The 23627-nt window shown below is 50.1% G+C and overlaps 1 protein-coding gene across 2 annotated transcripts in view; it reads right to left on the reverse strand.

Moving 5' to 3' along the window:
- Nucleotides 1–4847: 4847 nt before the first annotated feature.
- The window catches only part of TM9SF4 (transmembrane 9 superfamily member 4), a 52597-nt gene continuing 33817 nt past the window's right edge, over nucleotides 4848–23627 (reverse strand). For both annotated transcript variants that reach the window (XM_027558838.1, XM_027558839.1), the window contains 10 exons: nucleotides 22917–22987; nucleotides 18150–18282; nucleotides 17469–17550; nucleotides 17300–17375; nucleotides 14470–14553; nucleotides 12497–12672; nucleotides 11962–12025; nucleotides 10651–10770; nucleotides 9800–9889; nucleotides 4848–6812 (listed from right to left, as the gene is read on the reverse strand). In XM_027558838.1, the coding sequence (XP_027414639.1) occupies nucleotides 6663–6812; nucleotides 9800–9889; nucleotides 10651–10770; nucleotides 11962–12025; nucleotides 12497–12672; nucleotides 14470–14553; nucleotides 17300–17375; nucleotides 17469–17550; nucleotides 18150–18282; nucleotides 22917–22987 (1046 nt within the window). In that variant the 3' untranslated portion in view covers nucleotides 4848–6662. The remainder of the gene's footprint in view (nucleotides 6813–9799; nucleotides 9890–10650; nucleotides 10771–11961; nucleotides 12026–12496; nucleotides 12673–14469; nucleotides 14554–17299; nucleotides 17376–17468; nucleotides 17551–18149; nucleotides 18283–22916; nucleotides 22988–23627) is intronic.

The following is a 23627-nucleotide window of genomic DNA, read 5'->3' on the forward strand; positions in this document are numbered from 1 at the left end:
GTTGTGAACCTGTCTCATTGGGAGGGGGTTGGAGAGAACCTGAGGAAGAACTGGAGTCTAGACATCATTAGCATCCAAGGGGATGGTGGGTGTGATAGAGCGCACAGTGAGAACCCTTCACATTAGCACCTACAAACTCTGCATTTTGAAATGAAAGATCTTTGAGGTAAGTGGCATCATGCTACTTAATAATCTTGGATGCAAGAATCAAAAAATCAAATGGACTCAATGAAATTTCATACCACTGCAAATGCCAGATGGAATGCAGTCTTGAGGTTAGTATTGGTTCACCATCTCAGACGTGGTAGGCTTTAGCATTCCTGTTTCTGCCATATCTTGTGCAGTTGTGACCATCCTCAGGCCCTTCCATGTGGCTTGTCCCTTTATCAAAGCATGCTGCCACGATTCCAGTCATTCTCACACAATGCTGACCAGGAATGGAAAGGGACCCTTTCCAGGCCCTCTAGAGAGAGGAGTCCTTTTATTCACAGGAGCCCTGTAAGTATCTTCTGTCTCATTGGCCTTGATGGTGTTCTGTGCCATCCCCAAGCCAGTCACTGTAGACCAGTGGTGACAACACTGAGCCAAGGGGAGGAGTGGAACTTTGGCGTGCAGTTAGAATGAGGAATGGATGCTGGTTGTCCAAGAAAAAAATGTCATCCATGGCTCAAGGTGCACAGCTGGTCGTGACAGAGCTAGGACTTGACCTTGCCCACACTTGTGCCTACCCATCTGGTTCAGACGGATTCTTGAAAGGAGTCATGGCTTCACCTGATGTTGCTTGGCCAGTCCAGTAAAGGCGGTCATCGCTGTTCTGAGCCCCATCCCTTGTACTGAGTGAGATCCTCTTATCCGAGGCTCAGACTGAGCTTGCTTTTCTGTGGTCTGGAGCAGTGTCCATAGCAAAGCAATGCAAATCACTCCAGAGTTCAGCCCAAGACTTTACGGGACATCCCATGTTAATGTGTGTTAACAGGTGTTTTATGCTTAAAGGCAGTGGGCTGGCCCTTCATCTCTTTGGCTTGTTGACTTGCGTAACTCCACCCCAATGCGTCAGACCTCTGTTAGGGCCCCAAGGACATCCAGGAGCTGCATTCCTGGGAGTGGGTCTGGCGGCTCAAAGCCATCTTTTCCATTGGATAGGAAGAAGCTGAAGGCTTTACGGAGGAGGTGGCAAAGACTTTTAGGTGAGGGGGTGGAGTATTAGGTATACTGACCACCATGGGCCACAAGTTGGGGAGCTGAGATAACAAGACTGTAGGCATGTGCAGGATTAGGGTTGCAGGGGTTGGTCCACCCAGGCTCTTACTCTCCAGGCACAGGCCCTACACTTCAGACTAGAGTTCACATTTGTAAAATGGAACAGAACAAGGGCTAGCCCCCAGGCCCAGGAGGAGATAAAGCAATGTTCAGCCCACCAGCCCATGAGGATCCAACTCTTGGAGGGAAACCAGGCAGAGACCCACTTGCTCCCTGGTTGGCTGCATCTGAAATTTCCCTTGTCCCTGATTCTTCCACTTCAACCTCGTTTCTTCCTTTTACCACAAATATTTTGAGCACCTCAATGTGCCCAACTACTATGCAAGTTTCAGTCTGGTCAGAGACTGAAGGATACCTCTAGAGTCCTTTGCATTTGCCTGAGTAATTTATCCTCTGCAAAGCTACCCCAAGGCCACAGTAGAGTGGGCACTGAGCAACTCAGGTGGGAAAATTACTGCTTGGCATGGTGGCTCTGATGGAAGGTTCTATCTGTCTGTGATCTGGGTCCCTGTTCAGAGCTGTTTCTTGCTTGCTACACTCCTGCACTATCACTCTCTTCCCACCCCCGACTCCTAGTTCTGTCTGGGTGCCTGCAGTCGCAGCCCCCTGCCCCTCCACCGGGTCCCTCGCCCCTTATTAGCTAGGGAGCCCTGGTGAATCACACCCGAAAAGGGGTGGGGGCGAAAGGGGGCGGAGCGAGCCCTGCAGGAGAAGACCGCGCGTCTAGGCCTCCTGCAGGCGGTCCGCTGGGGTCGCCGCCAGCCACCGAGCCGTCCCTCTCGCGGAGTGCACAGCGTCGCCCCTGCGCCCCAAGCCCTTCCAGGCTCGAGGCTCCCGCAGGTTATGGCGGACGAGGGTTCGGGTCGGGGGGCCTGGAAACCGCCGCGCGCCTGGTCCCTGCGTCTGGGGCCCGAGAGGCTGGGGGACGCGGGTACCCAAGACCCCACAGCCCGCCCTGCAGCCGCCCCGCCTGTCCGAGAGCGCCAGGAGGAGGCCTCTGCCGCCACTGACCTGAGCCCGGAAAACCGGCCTTGTCGGGGACGGCGCCCCAGCAACCTGTCGCACAGAAGGGTTGGGGGCTCGAGCTGGAGCCGGCGGGAAGGTCGAGGAAATGACGACTGAGAAGGGCGCCATCTTCATGGAGGAGGCGGAGGTGGGGGGCGTGGGGCAGCCGGGGGGAGGGGGTGAAGGTGGTGGAGAAGCTGGTCGGGGGGGAGAGGAGAAGCTAGAGGTGGGAGCGGAGGCGCACGAAGGCCTGGGGCCCCTGAGCTTGGTGGCCCGGTTGTGGACCCGCTGGAAGCCGTCAAGTGGGGAGCAGGAAGCCGTGAGTGCCCAGGCGAACAGGGCCTACCTACGAATGGAGCACAGCTCTGGGCGCACGCGCCAGTTGTACCTGGTCCCAAGGAGCTACATCATCCAGAATATTTCTGGCTTCTGGGTCACTGCCTTCCTGAGAGGCTAGAGGCCACTATTACAAAGGACATAAGGAAACTTGGGTTGGTAAATATGTTCACTGTCTTAATTGTAGTAACGGTTTCATGGCATGTGTATATATGTCAAAACATGGGACTTCCCTGGTGATCCAGTGGTTAAGACTCTACGCTTCCACTGCAAGGGGTTGCAAGTTTGATCCCTAGTTGGGGAACTACGATCTCACATGCCACACAGCATGACCAAATATATATATTTGAACAACATATCAAGTTGTGTAGTTTGTCAATTATAATTTAAAATATAAACATAAAGTCTTTTAAGAAGGCAGCTATAGTAGTGGCTAGAAGAACAGGTTTTGGAAGCTGGCTTCTTCAGTTGAGTACTACTACAGCTCTCTGGAGAAGGCAGTGGCACCCCACTCCAGTACTCTTGCCTGGAAAATCCCATGGACGGAGGAGCCTGGAGGGCTGCAGTCCACGGGGTCGCTAAGAGTTGGACACGACTGAGCGACTTCAGTTTCACTTTTCATTTTCCTGCATTGGGGAAGGAAATGGCAACCCACTCTAGTGTTCTTGCCTGGAGAATCCCAGGGACGGGGGAGCCTGGTGGGCTGCCGTCTATGGGGTCGCATAGAGTTGGACACGACTGAAGCGACTTAGCAGCAGCAGCAGTAGCAGCACAGCTCTCACCTGCCATGGGATGGCTCAGCAGTCTACCTGAACTACTGGGGCTTGTAACCTCCTCTCTTGAGTCGCTCAGTCGTGCCCGACTCTTTGCAACCCCATGAATCGCAGCACACCAGGCCTCCCTGTCCATCACCAACTCCCGGAGTTCACTCAAACTCTTGTCCATCGAGTCGGTGATGCCATCCAGCTATCTCATCCTCTGTCATCCCCTTCTCCTCCTGCCCCTAATCCCTCCCAGCATCAGAGTCAAGGAGGCTAATAACAGAACATGCCTCAGAGGATCATATTCAAGATTAAGTGAGCTAACACATGGAAAGTATCCACAGTGTCTGGAACACAGGAAATATCCCATGAATGGCAACCAGCATCTTTTTCACTGGTTCGGTACTAAGACTGGATGGACCTAACAGGCGACTATTGTTTTTGTTTGCTGTGTATCCCTTACTATGGTGAATCGTTGTTTCCTAATCACCCATTCCACGTGACTTTGGTGGACAGAAATTCACAGTATCCAATATCCTTGGGGTATGCAGCCTGTTAATAGTACTCAGTCCCCCTAGATGTAGTGATTGGTCCAAGATGTACAAACAGTAATCCCAGCTGGGCCCCTTAGAGACCTTTCCTGGGATTTATCTATGTTGAATATACTAACATAATGGAAAGTCTTTTTCTTCTGGGCTTTCTTAACTGGCTTATGTAGGCCTTGGACTTCCCTGGTGGCTCAGATGGTAAAGAATCTGCCTGCAATGCAGGAGACCTGGGTTTGATCCCTGGGTTGGGAAGATCCCCTGGAGGAGCACATGGCAACCCACTCCAGTATTCCTGCCTGGAGAACCCCCATGGACAGAGGACCCTGGTGGGCTACGGTCCATGGGGTCACAGAGTCGGACTCGACTGAGTGAGCACAGCACAATGTAGGCCTAGACTGATCTATGCCATGCTCTCCCGGCCTCCCACAGAGGAAGACTGTTGACAATGGGATAAAATGGTACAGAGAAAAGCAGAGTGACGACAGGGAGAATCTTAAGGCTATCCTTTGTGCCCCTGGATCTATCCAGACCTGAAGCCAAACCACTCTTCCTTGATGACTTATGAGCTAATCAATCCTTGGGGCTTTGGGCAGTGTGACCAGTTTCTACTGCCTGACACTGAAAGAGTCTTACATGACAGGTGAAGTGAGTGAGCAGCAAACTATTAGAGCTGGGAATCCTTTAAAAACCAGGTCTCACTGCTACCAAAGCTCACACTTACTTGCCATTTCCTACCTGGGGGGCCAGAGGGGCGTGCTGAGTGACTCAGTATGGAGGGGTTGGGGAGGTGGGAGAGACTTTGAACATGCACCAGGCAGAGCGGCAGAAAGCCTGATGTGAGACTGAGCTTTAGGGGAAACCACTCAGCTCAACCCACTGGGGGAAATCTGTGTCACCTCAGACCTGTAACCCTTGCGAGAAAGTCAAGAAACATGACAACAGGACAATGACATATTTATTTACAATTGGACCAAAAAAAGGCATACAGGCATCTTTTAATTAAAAAAAATGATGATGATTAAAAAAGTCAGAAAAATTGATGTCTGAACCCTTGATGAGGAGTCTGTTTACTCACTCCCCCCCAAAAGAGAATCCGTTAGGGAAAAAAATTCAAGATGTGAATGAACAAGACTCCATTTTCATACTCTACTGCTTGGGTTCCCTTTCCTCCAACCTGATTCTTGGTGGACGCCGCTTGGTACTGCGGAGTCACTGTGAGGCAAGGTTGAGAAAATCACTGGTTTGACTGGTGGAGCTGGTGAGGGCTGCTGGGAGAATATGGGGGTGGGGGTGAGGGGGGTATGTTCCTAGCTTAGCCAGCATCCTGAGCTTTGTCTTGTGGTGGGGGTCCTAATGGGGCTGGAGCAAGGGTGAGCGGCTGTTACTTAAACCCTGACCCCAGGGTATGTTTGGTCTCTTGCAACTTGAAAGCAAAGGTCTGTGACAGGCATAGGGGAGGTCAGGGGTTAGGAAGAGGGGGCGCCAATGAAGAAGCCAGGCATCCGTGTCAGCTCCTCTTTCTAACTTAGGCTCCTTGCTTCTTCCTGGGACTCAGGGAAGGAAGGACACAACTTATTTTCCACTCTCCTTCTTGCAGGTAGTGTTCTGGGTGTTCCCCAAAGGAGGCAAGAGCTCAGACAGGAAGTTAAGGGGCAGGGTCTGGCTAAAAGAGCTGTGTGTGGGCACTGAGGCTGGGGGATGTCAAGGAGAGAATGCCTCTTCCCAGCCACCGAAAGAGGAGATCTGAGGTCTCCAGGCCTTGTCCTGCCTTGGAAGTGGGGGAGGAGAGGGTTCCCACCAGCACACACTGCAAAGAGCAGCACATCCCCCTCCCCGCCCAACCCAGGAAGGGGCTGAGGAGCAACCTGAGGGGTGAGGACCCTCATCCAGACAGACGCGTGAATGCTTCGTTTGGCTCTGGAAATACTTGACCCCAGATCCAGGGTTTCTTGGCACGAAAGACAGTTCATTCCAAGTCTCTCCTCTGGTCCAGCAAACTCCTGCTGCTCTGAGCAGGGGCGATTCCTGCTGTCCTGGGGCACTTGGCGCCCAGTACTTCTGGGGGATTTCCTTGGCTTAACCAAGATCTGGGCTTGCTCCCAGTGACAAGATGACCAGAGGCCTGGTGGGGAGCCCTGCTTTGAGCAGCCCTGGGAGGAGGCTAGGGAGGAAGGAATAGGGAGGGGAAGGGGCTGGAAGAGGCTGGTTGGCACTGAGGATGCGAGTCCGGGCTCAGCTGTGCTTTGTCGCGGCATCAATGGTGAGGACGGGCAATGAGAGGCTCAGAAACCTCCCTGAAGCCCCGGGCATTTCCTCTTCCAGTTAGTTGTGGGGTAGCCAACAGCCCTGAGGAACTGAGGTGGAGACAGTGACCAGAACCCAGTGTCTCGGTGGATTTATCCATCCTGGATCCATTTGTTAAAAAAAAAACTAAGGGAAAAAAACCCCAAACCAAAAATACACCTGAATAAACAGGTCCGAGAGTTCCTGCTGGAGGGAACTTCCTTAGCACTGAAGAAAAACAACCCACAAAAAACTCATCCCCCATAGAACTGCAATAAGATGATGAAGAAAATGCAAGATTTATCTACAGGCCTCCCCGCCCCCCACGCAGCCCCGGGATCCAGGAACACTGTGCCAGGAGTTACATTCCAAACGAGCAGGAGTTGTTTTATTTTGCGTGCCTGCACTTCCCTGCGCGGGGCGGCTTCCTGTCCGTGGATGCAGTGGGCCAGACCGTGGTCCACCCCCATCAGTCTATCTTCACGGCAGCGTAGATCTTGCGGACAAACATGTAGGCTGCATAGAAGCCGATGGTGCCCGTGAGGAGCCAGAAGGACAGGACCATGAGGGCAGTGTAGCCAAAGTAGAGGAGAGAGGGAATGAACTCGACGATGTCCAGCTGGGGCGCGAACAGGGAGAGAAGGGGGACACTCAGTGCCAGCCTGCTGTGGCCAACCAGGTGTCCCCCAACCTTGGCCCGGACCTCATGGGCAGGCAGTGAGGGGCAGGTGGGGCACACGGCCAGAGTGAACCTTCATCAGCACCAGGGCCTGTGCTCCGCCCTGGATGCTCACGACCACTATGGTGGGTTATTAACCCATTTTACAGAGGAGCTGGGATTCGAACCTGGAGTCAGAGGGCTAGGAGCCCAAGGCCCATATCCACTGACCAGGCCATTCCATGTCGGAGTAGGAGTCTTCCTGGGGAAGGGCCTGGGAGCTCACTGGGAGATGGGGCTGACCTCAGGGCCCACTGCCAGAATGACGAAGGCAGGAAGGCCACAGCTGCCACTTCCCCACCCTCCACAGCCCCCAGAACCCTGCAGGGAGACTTGCGGATGGCTGGAGCACAGAAGTCGGGGGAGGAGAGAGGCGTTCACAGCTCCTGACTGTGGACCAGGGTCACCATGAGCCTGTCTCAGCCTCTGGTGCTCTCCGCCTGAGTGCGCTCTGTCACTTTTATAACCGTCACATGGGAGTCCTGGGGAGTTGATCCTGGAGCATCTGAACCCCTTAGCTGAGTTCTCAGACCTGGGCAGTGATGCCAGGGAATCTGTCATGTGCCAAGTGGAGCTAATCTGGGACCTTGGTATCAAGACCTTCCTGCCCACCAGGGCCCGAGTGGGGCCTGTTCCAGGGCTCTTGGGCAGACACATGGTCACAAAATGCCAGGAGTCCACAAGAAAACAGTAAGGGTCACTGTTTGAGACCATCTCCCTGAAGTCAAATAGCCACAAACTGGGGGATGAAGGCCATGTCTTCCAGCTCAACCACCCATCTCTCTTTATGGGCTTTCTTGTGGCTGAAGGTGGGGTGAAGGTGATGGGGGGGGCAGAGTAGTGGTAAATCCAGTGAAAACCAGAAAAGGAGTGAGGCAAAAGGCGGTGCTAGAAAGTTCCTTAGAGTTCAGACAGGCCAAGGCCATCATGTTTCAGACAAGGCTCTCGGGCTGCCTTTAGAGCAGAGAAGAAAGCCTCGGGCAGAGGCAGGAAGGGCAGGAGGCTGAGCTGTGACCTTTGTGTAGGCGGCTATGGAAGCAGGCTTCACTTGCCCAACACTGGCTCTTGTCTTCCTTTTTTCCGGGGTCTTGGGTACCCACTCCCTACTCTGTGGTCCTGTTGGGGCTGTCACTCCAGTACAAAGCCTAAGCTAGTCAATCAGAGTACACCAACCTACTGGACATGAGGAACAGTGAAGGGTGACATATAACCTGGGCCAGTGAGCATCTTCCCTGGGACTGATAGTATGACGACAGAGGACTGGGCCAGTGAGCATCTTCCCTGGGACTGATAACATGAGGACAGAGGAAACACTTTCTTTTATCACTAGGGCTGCAAAGCTAAAAAGAGACTCTACGGCTGCTACTGGCCATCCTTCTACTTTGTGAAAAGATCCTACCTGCAGACTGAAGCCAAGAAAACACACACAGAGCTGAGGTATAAACACAGAGCCCTGATAACCATTTAAGCTGCTGGATCTAACCAAGCCTGAAGCTGTACTTCAACTTCTTATTAAAGTTACATAAGCCAAAACATTCTCTTTTTTTGGCTTAAGCCAGCTGCAACTGGGTTTTGGTCACTTTCCATTCAGAAGAGTTTCTGATAAATAGGGGCTGTAGAGAAGGGAAATTAGATTTGTTTTGCAGGATTCCAGCATTAAGATTGATCTGAAGATGGAGTTTGCAGTAAGGCAGATTTCAGTGTGAATCAAGGAAGACCTTAATAATGACAGGAGCTATCTAAAGAGAATGGGAGGTCAGGAGGGAACGCCCTCCGTCACTGATGTGCTAGAGCAGGGCTCAGCAAGCTTCTTAAAGGCACAGGTTATATTGGGTTGGCCAAAAAGTTTATTCAGATTTTTCTGGAAGATAGTATGGAAAAACCGGATCGAACTTTTTGCCCAAGCCGACAGCTGAAGCCATGTGGTCTCTTGTCAAAACTACAATACTCTGCCGCTGTAGTGTAAAAACAGCCTGGACAACAGGTAAATGAATAACCGCCAATAAAACTGTTTACAGCAACAGGCCTGCTGGCCCACAGGCCACCACTGACTGACTCCTTAGCGAGGTGATCCTTTGTTGGGATTGATGGAGATGGGGCCAGTCAGGGAACTGGAAGCAGGGGTGGAATTCTGCACTCAAATATCTGGACGGTCCTTTCCAACCTGATGTTTTTGGGAAAGGGAATTCCAAGCTTCACTTGGTCAGCCTATGGCTCTAGTTTAGTTTCAGAATACAGCTTGGTTATAAGCAGAGGACTTCCTGCTTTGGAAACCCAAAATACAGTGGCTAAGTCCCAGAGGTGACACAGGGGCCAACCAAAGCAACTCCCAGACTCCCCTCAGTGGCCCATCTGATTTCTGTGTTATGCGCACATCTACCAAACCTGTTGTGGGGATCTGTTTGGACTCTTAAGCCACCCTCTGGGGACAGTGAGCTCTGTGAGTACAGCTGAGCCCCTCAATCTGAGTGCTAAAGCCTGCTTTAGCAGTTTCTGTTCTTATCTCTTTAACTCTTCTCGTTTACATTTATTCTTTCGGGTTACTGTTCTTTTTTCTCCCTGTCTTCTTGAGGTGAACACTATTACCTTACTTCTCTTAAAAGCACTGTAAGGTGATACACTTCCTTTTAGCTCTGCTTTGGTTGTCATCTCACAGGTTCTCCATACAACATTCTCATTGTCGTTTATCCTGAAGGCTTTTGTCACCCAAACATATTCTCTTTCCAAAAAGGTTCTGTTCTAAGAGCAGGAACAGTTCTAGAATGACCTTGGTCCTCCCCATTCTTGGTAGAAAAGTAAGATTTAGACACTAGAGGTTTTTCCCCAGCACCCCCTCCCTACAGGCCTGCCCTGAAAGGGCAAAGGGGCTCCCTCATGCAGGGTGGTACCTTGTTAACAAAGTAAAAGATGGCATAGACCAGGACATAGAATGCAGATCCCCCGGAGACTAGGAAATTCCTCCACCACCAGCGGTAATCCTGAGAAGGAAACAGAGAAGGGTCATTGCTGTCTCCAGGCTGAATCTCTTCCCCAAGTTTCACAGTTGCCTGAGGAGCTTAAAGACCCTGTATAAGGATGGTAATATTTGGGGTCATGTGAAGGTTTTATGCCTTGACTGTGATGGTGGTTACACCATGGCATGCATTTCTAAAAACTTACACAACTACAGACTAAACAGGGTGAACATTACTGTTAATAAATTACATCTCAATTTAAAAAATCAACAACCAAAGAATACTATTAACATTAGCATCTCGTGAGCAAACGTTCACCACATGCCACGTCCTGTTGTAGGTGCTGATTGTGAATCAGCTCAGAGTTCACGAAGCAGCCCTCTGAGTTAGGTCTGGAAGGCACACAGAGGTTAAATGACTGCTCAAGAGCGACTGGAGGAGCCAGTTTTCAGCCCAGGCTGTCTGTCCCAGAGCCCTGACTTTGCTCATTCTGCCAAGAGCTAGTCCCCAGATGGAGGGCAGGTTACCGAAACGGCGCCAGCTGTTGAAGAAATCCCTACTGGAGTGGACTCAGTACTCACAAGTACTGTCATGAGGTCGTGGTGACCTCCACCCACAACGAGTCTATAGCTGAACAAGTGGAAGCTCGGCAAGGGGAAGTGACGCACTTGCCCAAGGCCTCAGAAGACATGGAACCACGTGGCGTGGGAAACCCAGTTTCCCTGACCCATTTGATGCTGGCCCCAGCTCCCCCTACCCCCAAGTGCTGGCCACGTTCCCCTCACCTCTGCACACAGCTGGAAGTACACCATGACAATGCTGATCTGTGAACAGGACACCACCAGGATGATGAAGACGAGGAACAGGAAGCCGAAAAGGTAATAGAACTGATTCTCCCAGATCGCCTGCGGATGCATCAGAGCCGGCCTTCAGTGGGCCCGCCCCTGCCCCTGCAGTCAGTCCTTGCCTGCGCTCGGGAACTCCACCCCGCAGTCGGGACTGGCAGGAATGGAGAACCATCATGACACCACTGGGGCCTGTGGTCCTGGCTTGTGCCTGGCCTGGTCTCTCCTCTCTGGAGCAGAGGGTGAGCCAGGCTGTCCCTAGGGAGGGGCTGGGGCATGGCTGATCCTACCATGGGTGGGCCCTAGCCTGAACTCAGCAGCTTGTGGAAAATAACAAATCCCACCCCAATCAAAATTACACAGCAGCCACCACTAGCTGGGGTGGCTCACCATGTGCCAGGCACATGCTACATGCTTTATGCACACAACTCCACGTCAGCCTGTGAAAGGGTGGCCTTTTACAGTGAAGGAGTCAAGGTTCAGAGAGATCAGTGGCCGGCCTGGGGTCACACAAACAGAATAGAGGTGGCCTCCTTGGGCAGGCAGCCAACCCATCCCAGGCAGGGCCGGGTGGGCGAGGGGGTATCAGCTGGGCAAACTGGGCCACTCCAGAGGTGTGGTTGCTTGTCCAGCACTGATTTAGGGCAAAGTCCTCTCTCTGTTCTGGACACCGAGCTGGGTCAGCTGGCCTTAGATGGCTCTGAAGAACCCTTCTGCCAGCTTTCATCTGGGCAGGCCTGAGAGAGGAGCAGTCATCATTAAAATAGCAGCTTTGAGTTAAGAAGCATTTCCTGAATGTCAAGCACTGTGCCTTTTAAGGACATTATCATGTTCCAGCCTCATAATGATCCTGAGAATTAAGCATCATTTCCCACATTTTCCTAGCAGTTCCGAGTAACCAAGACAGGTAAAGACATGTGCGGACCCAGAAATCAAAACAGATGCAACAATGCTACTAATAAGGTGGTGACTAATGGCAATATTGCTAACACAGCCAAAGCAGCTTCTAGAAATTTCACTGAGCCCCTCCCACACCAGACCCTGCACACAGGCCCATCTCACTTAACCTTCCAAGCTGTCATGAAAGGCAGGACTGTTACTGTATTTTAGGGTGAAGAATGGGGGCTAAGAGAAGTTAAAATTTCTGTCTGAAATTTCACAGGCAGTAGGTGGCAGAGCACCTGAGCAGAGGGGTAGGGACAAGGCTGGTGTGGGTGAAGGTGAGGGGTGGGAGCAGGTAGCAGTACTCACACTGAAGATGAAGAAAAGCTCGATGAACATGGCACCAAAGGGCAGGATCCCAGCCATTAGAATACTGCAGAGAACGGGAGGGTTAACACTGCTGGGAGACCTGGGCCACTGGACGCTTCGGGCTCCCTCCTGAGCCAGTGAGAATGAGAGTGCTAACACAGTGGAGTAGGTCTAGTGCTTTTGCATGCTTTTGTACCACTACAGTCATTCAAGAGGTGTGCATCCTTCTCCCCATTTATAGATGGGGAACTGCAGTGCAGAGAAGGGGCGTGGCTTGCCCAAGGTCCCAGGCAGTTGCAACCTGTCACCCTGCACCTTTCCACCCCACCCCCGCCCGGCCAACACCTAGTCTGGCTACAACTTGGTCCTCTCTATATTGGAGTGAAGCTGAGCTCTTATGAAGTCTAGAGCCAGCCACGGTGCAGTCCCTGCCGGGGAGGGTACCCTCGTCCACGTCTTCCCAAGGAGACGGCTCAGGGAAGTGTCAGCCTTGTGGACCCCAGAAGCGCCCCCATGGCCCCTGCTGGAGACTCACCCCACGAATCGGTTCATGTACCACCGCTGTTCGGGGATCTGCCGGGGAATCTGGTTGGTGCGCACAGGGTTGTCATATGGCTGCTTACGGAAGCCGAAGTAGTAACCCAGGTAGACCAGAGGCAGGGAGATCCCAAACCACATACAGAGCAGGGCCACCATAGTGGGAAAGGGCACCTGTGGGCACAGCACTGTGAGGCTCCATGAGCCCTGAAGCCCAGGCCAGGGCCATGCAGTGGGGATGGGGACCTTTTGGGTCCCAGGGCAGGAAGGGCTCAGTAGGACACCATAGTGGGGAAGCTTCTACAGACACACCCCACACAGGGCTCCTGGCCAGACCACCCTGGGGTGGACCCCAGCCCTGGGAAAAGCGGAGGGCAGACGGAGGACCAGCTGAGCCACGAAGTGAAGGAGGAACCACGGCATCCCACAGGAGCTTGTCACCAGGGAGAATGTGGGGAGAGAACAAGGGAGGGCCTGAGAACCGGAAGGGGAGATGAAGGGTCAGAATAAAGGGAAATTACATGTGCTATGTTAAGTGGAAAAAAAAAAAAAAAACAGAAGTACACAAATAGTGTGTTTCCAATTTTGTTCAATGAAAACACCACACTATACCACTAAGTGAAAAGCTGGATATCAAACTGTATGTACAGGACTCCATTTTAATGAAAATGTCCCAATACTTAAATATGCATACACGCCCAGAGAGGCCTATGACAAAAAGTTAACAGCACTTCCTCAGATGGGGTATGGGGGATTGCAACTGATTTTTCATTTTCTTCTTTAATCCCCATTTGCAGTCTTACATTTTTCATGCAAAATGAAAGAAATAAATTAATATCTGTAAAGTATTCAGAACAAAACTTATTCCAAAGTAAGCACTATATATTTGCTATTATAATTTTACAATTACATTATTCCATTTTAAATACATCTAAAAAGAGGTTGAGATGAGACAGAGGATGAGATGGTTGGATGGCATCACTGACTCAATGGACATGAGTTTGAGCAAACTCTGGGGGATAGTGCAAGACAGGGAAGCCTGGCATGCTGCAGTTTACAGGGTCGCAAAGAGTTGGACATGACTTAGCAACTGAACAACAACAGAAAGAGGTTAGAAGACTGCAAAAATATGAAATTTCCTGGCTAAGACTCTGTGCTTCCACTGCAGAGGGCATAGGTTTGATCCCTGGTTAGAGAACTAAGATCCTGCAAGCCACACAGTGCAATCAAAGAAAAAAAAAAAGACTGTAAAAACATATTAAAGATCTGCATTAACTTTTCTGTACTTTCCAAAATTTCTACAATGAGTGTTTATGGTGAGCAGCTGGTAATTGGGAGGAAAATGTTGAGAATGAGAAGGGAGACAGGTATAAAAAAGAGGAAGTGAGAGGAAGAACAGGACCCGGTCTTTCCTGAGGGCAGCTCCCGGAACCGCTGGGAAGAACCCAATACTCCGCAGCCTGGACTGTGGGCCCCACCCAAGGCCCTTCAATGGGTACCTCAGTGAGAGGGAGGCAGTTCCCTCCACTGAGGCTGGGATAGCAAATGCCTACCCCACCTCTCCTGCAGCTCATCAATCAAGACCATCTCCCCATCTCCAACTGAGTCTGCAATCCTCATACAGGAGCTGGCAGAGACATGACGAGGAGAGCCTTGTTTTGGGATCCTGACCTCATCAAGTCACACCAGGCAGCTTTCCCTTGGTTGAGACAAGGGAAATTCCCCAGTTGGCCCCTGGACTGTGGAAAGCTCCTTTTAGAGAAGTGAGCTTTAGGCAGCTGTCTGAAAAGAGTCCATGGGAGGGTCAGGGCAGATGGATGCACAGGGCTGGGGAAACCCTGGCCAGCCCTCAGCCCCCAGGGCTGGGAACAGACCTCTGGGGACTCAGAAAAGGGAAGGAAACAGCAGGAAGTCACCTGCGGGGATGGGTCTGAGCACAGCTGGCCCTCCCTGGCTGGGAAGGACACTTACCGCTCCTGACGAGTGCTTTCCCCAGATGAAGCAATTCAATACGAAGCAGATGCCAAAAACCACGCCAGGATACAGTGTCGCTGTCTGGAAGCGAGAGACACCAGGCTGGGGAGCTGCTTCTAGGGGGGCTCTCAACTGCTCCCTAGTCGGGGCACCCAGACTACAGGTTCCCAAGCCCTCCTGTCCTGGAGGACTCAGCACCAAGATAATCCCTTCCAGAAAGCGCTCCCTGACCTCTAGACTACGCGGGCTTCCTGCTCCTCCCTTGCCCTCATTCAAGTTCGTGATCTCATGCTGTTGTGAACCTCACAGACGTGAGGTCTCGGGAGGACCATGTCCTGCTCACCGATGTGCTCCCAGCACTCAGAGCATAGTGTGCTCAGTAAGCATTTGTTGAATAGGAAAGACCGGATAAAGCTGTTACTAAACACACTGGTCTGCACCTCAACCCAAACCGTCTAGAGTGGTGGGGAAGCTTTAACTGCGTCTTAAGGGCGGCAGGTGCCGCCTCCAAGCGCATGATCTCACCTAACCTACAGGCTAGATGGGAAGGACCTCCACTATCTCTTTTTAAGAAGAGGACACTGAGGCCCAGTGACGTTAAATAACCCGCATACCAACTTCACACAGTCAGCTAAGGGTGCAACAGAGGTTCAGACCCCGGCTGTCTGTCTGACTGCAGAGGTCCCACTTCTGACACCCTGTGGGGCAGTCTATGCAGTCGGGATCTCCGGGGCTGGGGCTCAGGCAGTTAACCAAAGCTCTAGACTCACAGTTGAGCCTCCTTCACTACTGTGGCTGTCCGAGCACCCAAGAGAGTCGCCCGCCACGATGCCCGAGGCGCCCTGCAATCTGGCGCTCAGCCTCACGGCCAGTTTTATTTATCTTTGGCCCGTAGCCTCCCACACTCACTAACTGGCCACTGCCCCTCCAGTCTCTGACTCTTGCCCTTTATCAAAGGTACAGTTAATAGCATCTCAGGTATCCGCTTCCTGAGTGTCAGTGCTGCATGGTGACCTGCCATGTGCAGTCTCCTTGCATCCGCACAACCACCTGGAGACACCAGCCCCCACTGGACAGATGAAGAAACCAAGGCCCAGAGAGCTGGCCGAGGCCACCAACCAAGGAGAGACCTGGGCCAGGACTGGGGTCCAGGAGATTCCAGAACTTGAGGCTGCCCTGCTGGCTGCTTCCATCCAATGGAAACTGTCCTCTCCAAGGCCCAGCTCACATGTCATTTCCTCCTTCCTGTCTGTCCTGGTTTATTCTGCTGTGTAGCAGGGAATTCCCTGTCTATCCTCCTGGCTGAAATTTATGGACTGGCCACTGTGCTAGATATTAGGAAGAACAGGGAAAAAGTTCATATCCACAAATGGAGAACCACACACGTGGCACTCATAGGCACAAGGCTGTGCCCCGGCCCCTCTGGGGTGCCAAAGAGGACACTGAAGTCAGAATCAGGGGAGGAGGAGGAGGCTAAGACTTAACCACCCACACAGGTGCCAGAGGAGAGGCATGGTCGTACACCTGCATGACTGCAGCAGAGGCCCGCCTGGGAAGGGAGGCAGAGCTCCACACCAGAGACGGGTCACAATCTTGCAGAGAAAATGGGGAGGTCTAGCATAGCCAAGGGTCCATGAGAAAGGCAAAGATGCCTGAACATGGCCAAGAGTCCTTGGGATAGAGGTGGGAAGGAATTCATGCACTAGTTGGCAGGAGAACCATCCACACTTCATGGCTGAGGGGAGGCGGGGGGTCATAGGATCGGAGGAGGAAAGGCAGCCACCCAGGTTGTCTGCCTGGGGGCCTGGGTGGATGCCGGCAGACAGGGTTTGTGCTGGGACCCACCCAGGGAGACTTGGAGGCTATCTGGTGGGAGACTTCATCAGGGAAGTCTCACCAGGGGAGAAGAGGGCTGGGTTTTACAGTTCTCAAGATCCCTGGCTCTCAGTACACAGCGGCCCAAGGAAAACATCCGATGCATCAAGCATTCATAGTAGCCCGAGAAAAACACCCGATGCGTGATGAACTCAGGAAGCTTTTTTGATCTTTCCAGAACAACTGAAGCTCTTCCATACAGAGGGATTACTAAGTGCCAGGGTATTAGCCAGAGTTGGGTTAGCCTGAGTTCCCCTGAGCTTTTGAAAGTTGTGAGAATGGTTTCAGAAGGCTGGGTCTAGAGGCTTTTCCCAGTTTGGCACCAGGGGTTTCCCTGGTCCTGTAAGGGCTCACTTGCTCTAGGAGAAGGGGCTCAGGACTCCTAGTTGTCCTCCTGTTTCCCAGGTGTTCTCCTCTTTTCTGCTGCCAAGAATTCTCCTCACCACCAGGACAGCGATCGTCAGGAGCTGACCTTCCTCAAGAGGAACGGTGGCACCAAGGCTGGCAAGCAGGCTGACAGTGATGTGGAGCCCGGCCTCTCCCGCCTGTGGCAGGTAATTCTCCCTTTACTCTGCTGGGCAGGGTGTTCTCCTGGCAGCCCTGCTGATCAGGTTTTGACCTTAAACTGTTGACACCTGGGCTTGGTGCCCAACTCCTATTATTCTGAACCCCCTATTTCTACTTGTTTGAGCCATGGGACAATGCAGGCTAAAAATCACATTTCAATTCCCTCTTTTCATCAATGTGGCAACTAAGGCCTTCAGAGGTAAGCACCCACGGGTGAGGTGAGAGCCCAGGGCTCCTCCTTGGGTGCACCCCTCCCACCCCTCGTGCTGCTGCCCAGCCTCTGGCCTTGAACATCCCCCAGGACATGCCTCTGCTGCTCCCAAGGAGCCCAGGAGGAGGCGCCTCGGCTCCCCACCAGCACAGGGAGGAGGTTTGGGACACTTACGCAGAAGGCCCCTTTCTTCCACCGATGGCCCTTCAGAGTGCGGTACAGACGGCCAGCTGAAAATCCACCAAATACCCTGTGGGGAAATGGTGGGGTTCCACACCAAGGAGACCTGTTAGCTGAAGCGGAGGCCACCTAAGTCAGCCCCGAGCCCCTCAGACACACCTACCCCATGAACATGAAGAGGAAGCAGGCCGTGGTCATGAGTGCTCCCCGGCTAGAGGGTGACAGCATCCCGAGCATGGCCACAACTGAGGAGGGAATGGGAGAGAGGGGAAGTCAGGGTCTCCAAAGCCCAGGGCCCCATCCAGGCTGGCTGACAGGGCCCCGGCGCAGGTGAGGCTAGACGAGGCTCCCTTCTCCCTCGGCCCTCCTCTCTACAGGAGAAGACTGGGTCTTAGCTGGGGTTCAGAGGGGTGCAGCAGTTACTATACATCAGCAAAAAAAGAAAAGTGGGCAGACTGACTTCAGCACTGCCTAGAGCCCCTATATAATCATTTTGGGGGGTGTTTTCTGAGAAAAGAGACCTGATTCCAGTCTAATCCTGGCATGGAAAGGGGTAGGTCATATAATGCCTGGCTGCAAAAGGAGGCCAACCTCCCCATGCTAATCCGTGGCTTCAGTGGCAGTGTGGCTGTGCGCGGGCTATGGATGGTGCTGGCAACATCTGAGCAGCAAAGCGCTGGGGCCTCTGGCTGAGAGGACCAGCCCTTCTGCCGGGACAGATGCTTCTGTCTGGCCCAGAGATGCTGACACATCCCTCTGCCTCAGGAAGGGAAGCCTACTCCTCTCTCAGACTCAGGCCTGTGCTTCTCCCTCCGCCCAACCCCAGCCCCGCAGGGCCACTCACAGATGACAATGAGGATCATACAGAAGAGCTGAATGCCCGAGCCCAGCAGGGAGCTGAGGATCATGGGGTACTGCGGGGGCCTGAAGACGTCGCCGTGCACCAGCTTCCAGCCAGACTCTTCCATGGTGTCTTCCTGCAGCAAAGGGCCAGACAGTAAGGCTCTTCCTGGGCTCCGAGGAGGCAGCTCCTGCAGGGACCACCCCTAGGACCCACATCCTCTGATTGGGGCTGAGGCTCCCTCAGATGTGTCAACCAGCTCCACTCTTACACAGGAGTGTGAGTGAGAAAGTACTTCCCAGAGGACTGTCACATGGGGAAAGCAGACAGCCGTATGAAAGGAAAATTTCCTCCCCACATGCCACAAACCTACTGCATGAAAAAATAATGTAAACCAACACACTAAAACACTGTGATAGTTTTTGAGTGGTATATTTACAAGTTTTTGGGGTTTTTTTACTGATTATAAAAATGATATAAACACACCTTATTTTACTGTGCTTCATTTTACAGCACTTCACAGATACTGTAATTTTTACAAGTCGAAGGTCTGTAGCAACCTGCGTCAAGCAAGTCTACCAGCACCGTTTTTCCAAAAGCATTTCCTCACTTCATGTCTCTGCATCACACTTTAGTAATTCTTGCAATATTTCAAAACTTTTCATCATTATTATATTTGTTATAGTGCTCTAGTCTCAGTAATCTTTTTTTTTTAATTATTTATTTAGTTGGCAGCACCAGGTCTTAGCTGTGGCACACAGGTTGCAGCACACAGGATCTTTAGTTGCAGCATGTGGGATCTAGTTCCCCGACCAGGGATGGAACCTGGGCTCCCTGCATTGGGAGCATGGACTTCCAGCCACTGGACCACTGAGGATCAGTGATCTTTGATGTTACTACTGCAACAGTTTGAGGCTGCCATAAACTGTGCCCATAAAGATGGCAAACAATAAACGTACGGTCTGAATGCTCCATCAACGAGCTGCTCCATCTCTCTCCCTCTTCTTCAGCTTCCCTATTCCCCGAGGTATAATATTGACATTAGGCCAATTAATAACCCTACAACAGCCTCTAAATGTGTAAGTAAGAGGAAGCGTTACATGTCTCTCACTTTAAATCAAAAGCTAGAAATGATTAAGCTTAGACAGGAAAGCCTGTCAAAGGCTCAGACAGGCCAAAAACTAGACCTCTTGCACGAAATATTCAGCCAAGTTGTGAAAGCAAAAGAAAAGTTCTTGAAGGAAATTAAAAGTGCAACTCTGGTGAATATAGGAATAAGAAAGCAAAACAATCTTATAGCTGTTATGGAGAAAGTCTGAGTGGTCTGGAGAGAAGATCAACCCAGCCATAAGATCCTGTTAAGCCAAAGCCTCATTCAGAGCAAGGCCCAACCCTCTTTAATTGTGTGAAGGCTGAGACAGGTGAGGAAGCTGCAGAAGAAAAGTCTGAAGTTAGCAGAGGTTGGTTCATGAGGTTTAAGGAGAGAAGCCCATCTCTATAACATAAAAGTGCAAAGTGAAAAAAAAAGAAAAAATACGAAGTGAAGCAGCAAGTGATGATGGAGAAGCTGCAGCAAGTTATCCAGAAGATCTAGCTACATTAACAGTGGCTACACTGAACAGACTTTCAATATAGACAAAACAGCCTTTGATTGGAAGATGATGCCACCTCTGACTTTCATAGCTAGAGAGGAGAAGTCAATGCCTGGCTTCAAAGGACAGCCTGACTCTCTGTTACAGGCTCATGTAGCTGGTGACTTTAAGTTGAAGCCAGTGCTCATTTACCACTCCGAAAATTCTGGGGCCTTGAAGAATTACGTTAAATCCACTCTGCCTGGATGACAGTACATCTGTTTACAACGTGGTTTACTGAATACTTTAAGCCCACTGTCACGACCTACTGCTCAGAAAAAAAAAAAGACTCCTTTCAAAGTATTACTGCTCATTGACAAAGTACCCGATCACCTAGGAGCTCTGCTGGAGATGTACAATGAGATTAATGTCATCTTCATGCCCATTAACGTCTATCCTGCAGCCCGTGGGTCAAGGCATTGTCTTGACTTTGTGGTCTTATTTAAGAAACATATTTCATAAGCCTAAAGTTGCTGTAAGACAGTGTGATTCCTCTGATGGATCTGGGCAAAGTAAATTGAAAACCTGGAAAGGATTCACCATTCTAATGCTGTTGGTTTTTTTTTTTTTTTTTGGCTAAACTGCGCCATGTGGAATCTTAGTTCCCCAACAAGAGATTGAACCTGCACACCCTGCACTGGAAGCATGGAGTCTTAACCACTGGACCACCAGGGAAGTCTCAGGATTCATCATTCTAGATGCCATTAAGAACATTAGTGATTCATAGGAAGAGGTCAAAATATGAATATTGATGACGTTGATTCCAAGCTTCATGGATGAAATTGTGAGGTTCAAGATATCAGAAGTAATTGCAGATGCAGTGGAAGCAGCAAGAGAACTAGAAGTGGAGCCTAAAGACTGGACTGAATTGTTGCCATCTCACGATAAAATTTTAACAGGTAAGGGGCTATTTCTTGTGGATGAGCAAAGAAAATGATTTCTTGAGATGGAATCTACTCCTGGTGAAGATGCTCTGAGAATTTAGCAAATTTCACTGCTGTCTTATTTTAAGAAATTGCCACAACCACCCCAAGCTTCAGCAGCCAACACTCTGATCAGTCAGTAGCCACTAACATTGAGGCCAGATAAAGATAATGACTAGATAAAGGCTCAGATGTTGGTTAGCATTTTTTAGCCCTATTTTTAAATTAAGGTACTTCTTTAGACATACTGCTACTGCATACTTAATAGACAACAGTACAGTATAAACATAACTTTCACATGCACTGGGAGACCAAAAGTTTGTCTCACTTGCTTTACTGTAATAATCACTTCATTGTGATGGCCTAGGACCGAGTCCACAATATCTCTGGGTATGTCTGTACGTGCTCTTACATGTGTAATAAAGTAAAAAAAAAAAATTCTTTAGTATGATACTCAAATGAACAAAAAGTAGTAAATGTGTATCACAGACAATTTTTTAAAAATCCAGAAAGATTGAACAAAAAACATAAAACTTGTAAACATTTAAGGATTAAAAACTAAAACCAGAAAAATATAAAAATGATTTACATATTTAATAATACTGTGTTTTGATCTATTTCCTTAGCCCTTTAGATATGTACATGTGTGTATGTGTATATAGCTTTTAACAGTAAAACTGGGATCATACTGTATTTACTTGGTTACTTTCAGCTGAGGGATGGTCATGAGCATTACCTCATGTCAGTAAACACTCTCTACAATTATTATTTAATAGCTGTACAGTTTTTCATTATACAGCTTTATTATACTATAACCAAATTATTATTATGGGGTATCAGGCTATATTCAGTTTATTTAAATTATGAACAAGTCTGCTATGAATATTTCTAGATCAAATTTTTGTGGTTTTGATGCTCAGGGAACTAAGATCCCACATGCCACATGGTGAGGCCAAAAATTTAAAAAAAAAAAAAGAAAAGTTAACTTTTTGACAGTTTATGAAACTTACTGTCAATTAACTACTTTTCAGAAAATTACCAGTTTACACTTGTACAGGTGGCATGAAAGGTGCTTATTTCACATTAACCTTGCCAACAATTAATACTATATATACAGAGCTGTGCTAATTTAGGGTCCAGAACTGTCTTCTGATGATTGAAACTGCAAGTGCGGGGCTTGATGTTGTGGTTTAGTTGCTAAGTTGTGTCCAACTTTTTTGAAAGCCCATGGACTGTAGCCTGCCAGGTTCCTCTAGCCATGGGAATTCCCAAGCAAGAATACTGGAATGCATTGCCATTTCCTTCTACAGGGGCTCTTCCTGACCCAGGAATTGATCCAGCGTCTCCTGCATTGGGAGGTGGATTCTTTACCACTGAGCCACCACGGAAGCCCATGTTGGGGACTTATGCCTAAGATAAAAACACTTTTTTACATGTTTATTAGCATGTATCCTTGTCTGTGTTTTTTGTTCATCAGCATATTAGAGAACTTTAATTTTTTTTATACCAGTTCTTTTAACCATCATCTTCCTTTTTAAAAACATTTATTTTTAATTGGAGGATCATTACTTCACAATATTGTATAACTATCATCTTCTAAAAAATCTGTTGCATATATTGTTTGCCATTTCACTTTTCTGTTTTGTTTTGACATAAAGGATTATTATGTATGTCAAATCAATATCAATCAAATAAATCAATCCAGTTTTCTTCCATTATGAAAGCTTGGAAATTAGAAAGCTGGGCTTCCCTGGTGGTCCAGTGGTTAAGAATTTGCCTGCCAATGCAGGAAACAAAGGTTCAATCCCTGGCCTGGGAAGATGCCACATGCTGCAGGGCAACTAAGCCCGTGTGCCCTAGAGTCTGTGCTGTGCAAAAAGAGAAGCCACCACAATGAGAAGCCCTCACACTGCAATGGAGAGCGGCCCTCGATTGCCACAACTAGTGAAAATCTGTGTGGAGCAATGAAGACCCAGCACAGACAAAAATAAATACATAAAATAAAATAAAAAAGCAAAATAAAATGAGAAAATCTATCCCAAGCACTTTGAGTCATTAAACGTTTGTTTTCCTTTTCAATACTTTCAAGGTTTATGCTATGAATGATCACACAACCCTCCACCCCCGCCCCCAGTCCTCGTCTGGGAGGCCTGGAGCTCTACTGCTAGACCACCCTCCCTCTGCAAGTCCATCCCTCCCCAGCCAAGACCTCGTACAATGTCATCCTCCTTATTATAGTTGGCGATGTCCTTCCGCAGGGTCCGAATGATAATCATGCTCAGGATGCCTGAAACAAACAGGGCGGCGGGGGGCGGGGAGGAAGAGAAGCCGTCAGCACTGCCAGCTGAGTCTTCTGTGCTGCAGGTCCCCCTGGCACGTGTGGCTTTCTTCAGTGGGAACTGGCTACGCAGTGGCCTCAGGTCCTCTCCTGGGCAGGGCTCCAGCTCAGTGACCAGGGGAGGAGCAAACAGAGGGTCACCCCTCAAGTGTTGGGGGAGGAATGAGCTGCTGGGATTGGTGGAGGCTGTCACAGGACACTGCTTCCACTCTAGGGAGAACAGCATCCCTATTCCTCCAGTGATTGGTCCTTCTAACTTCCCAGGCTCACCTCTCTGGTTATTTATTGCTTTTGGTTATCAGGTCATGGCCCATCTCCCTCTCACCTGTGTGCCTATAACCCAGGCTACTGCTTTTGCCTTAACTAGGACTCACACTTCAAGACATCTCCTCTCGACACACCCTAAACAGTTCTGAGGCCCCCATTGGCCCTGGCATGGGCTGTTTCTCTCTAGGCAGCGGTATAGCAGCTAAGACAACGGATTATCGGACCCTGAGCTAACTTACTGCTTTTAGGCTTGGCTGGAAGGAGGCGAGAGGCTTGTGAAGTGTTTATTAGCACCACAGCTGGTCCCAGGCTAAAGGTTTAA

This window comes from Bos indicus x Bos taurus, chromosome 13, assembly GCF_003369695.1.
Source record: "Bos indicus x Bos taurus breed Angus x Brahman F1 hybrid chromosome 13, Bos_hybrid_MaternalHap_v2.0, whole genome shotgun sequence".
Classification (NCBI taxonomy): Eukaryota; Metazoa; Chordata; class Mammalia; order Artiodactyla; family Bovidae; genus Bos; species Bos indicus x Bos taurus.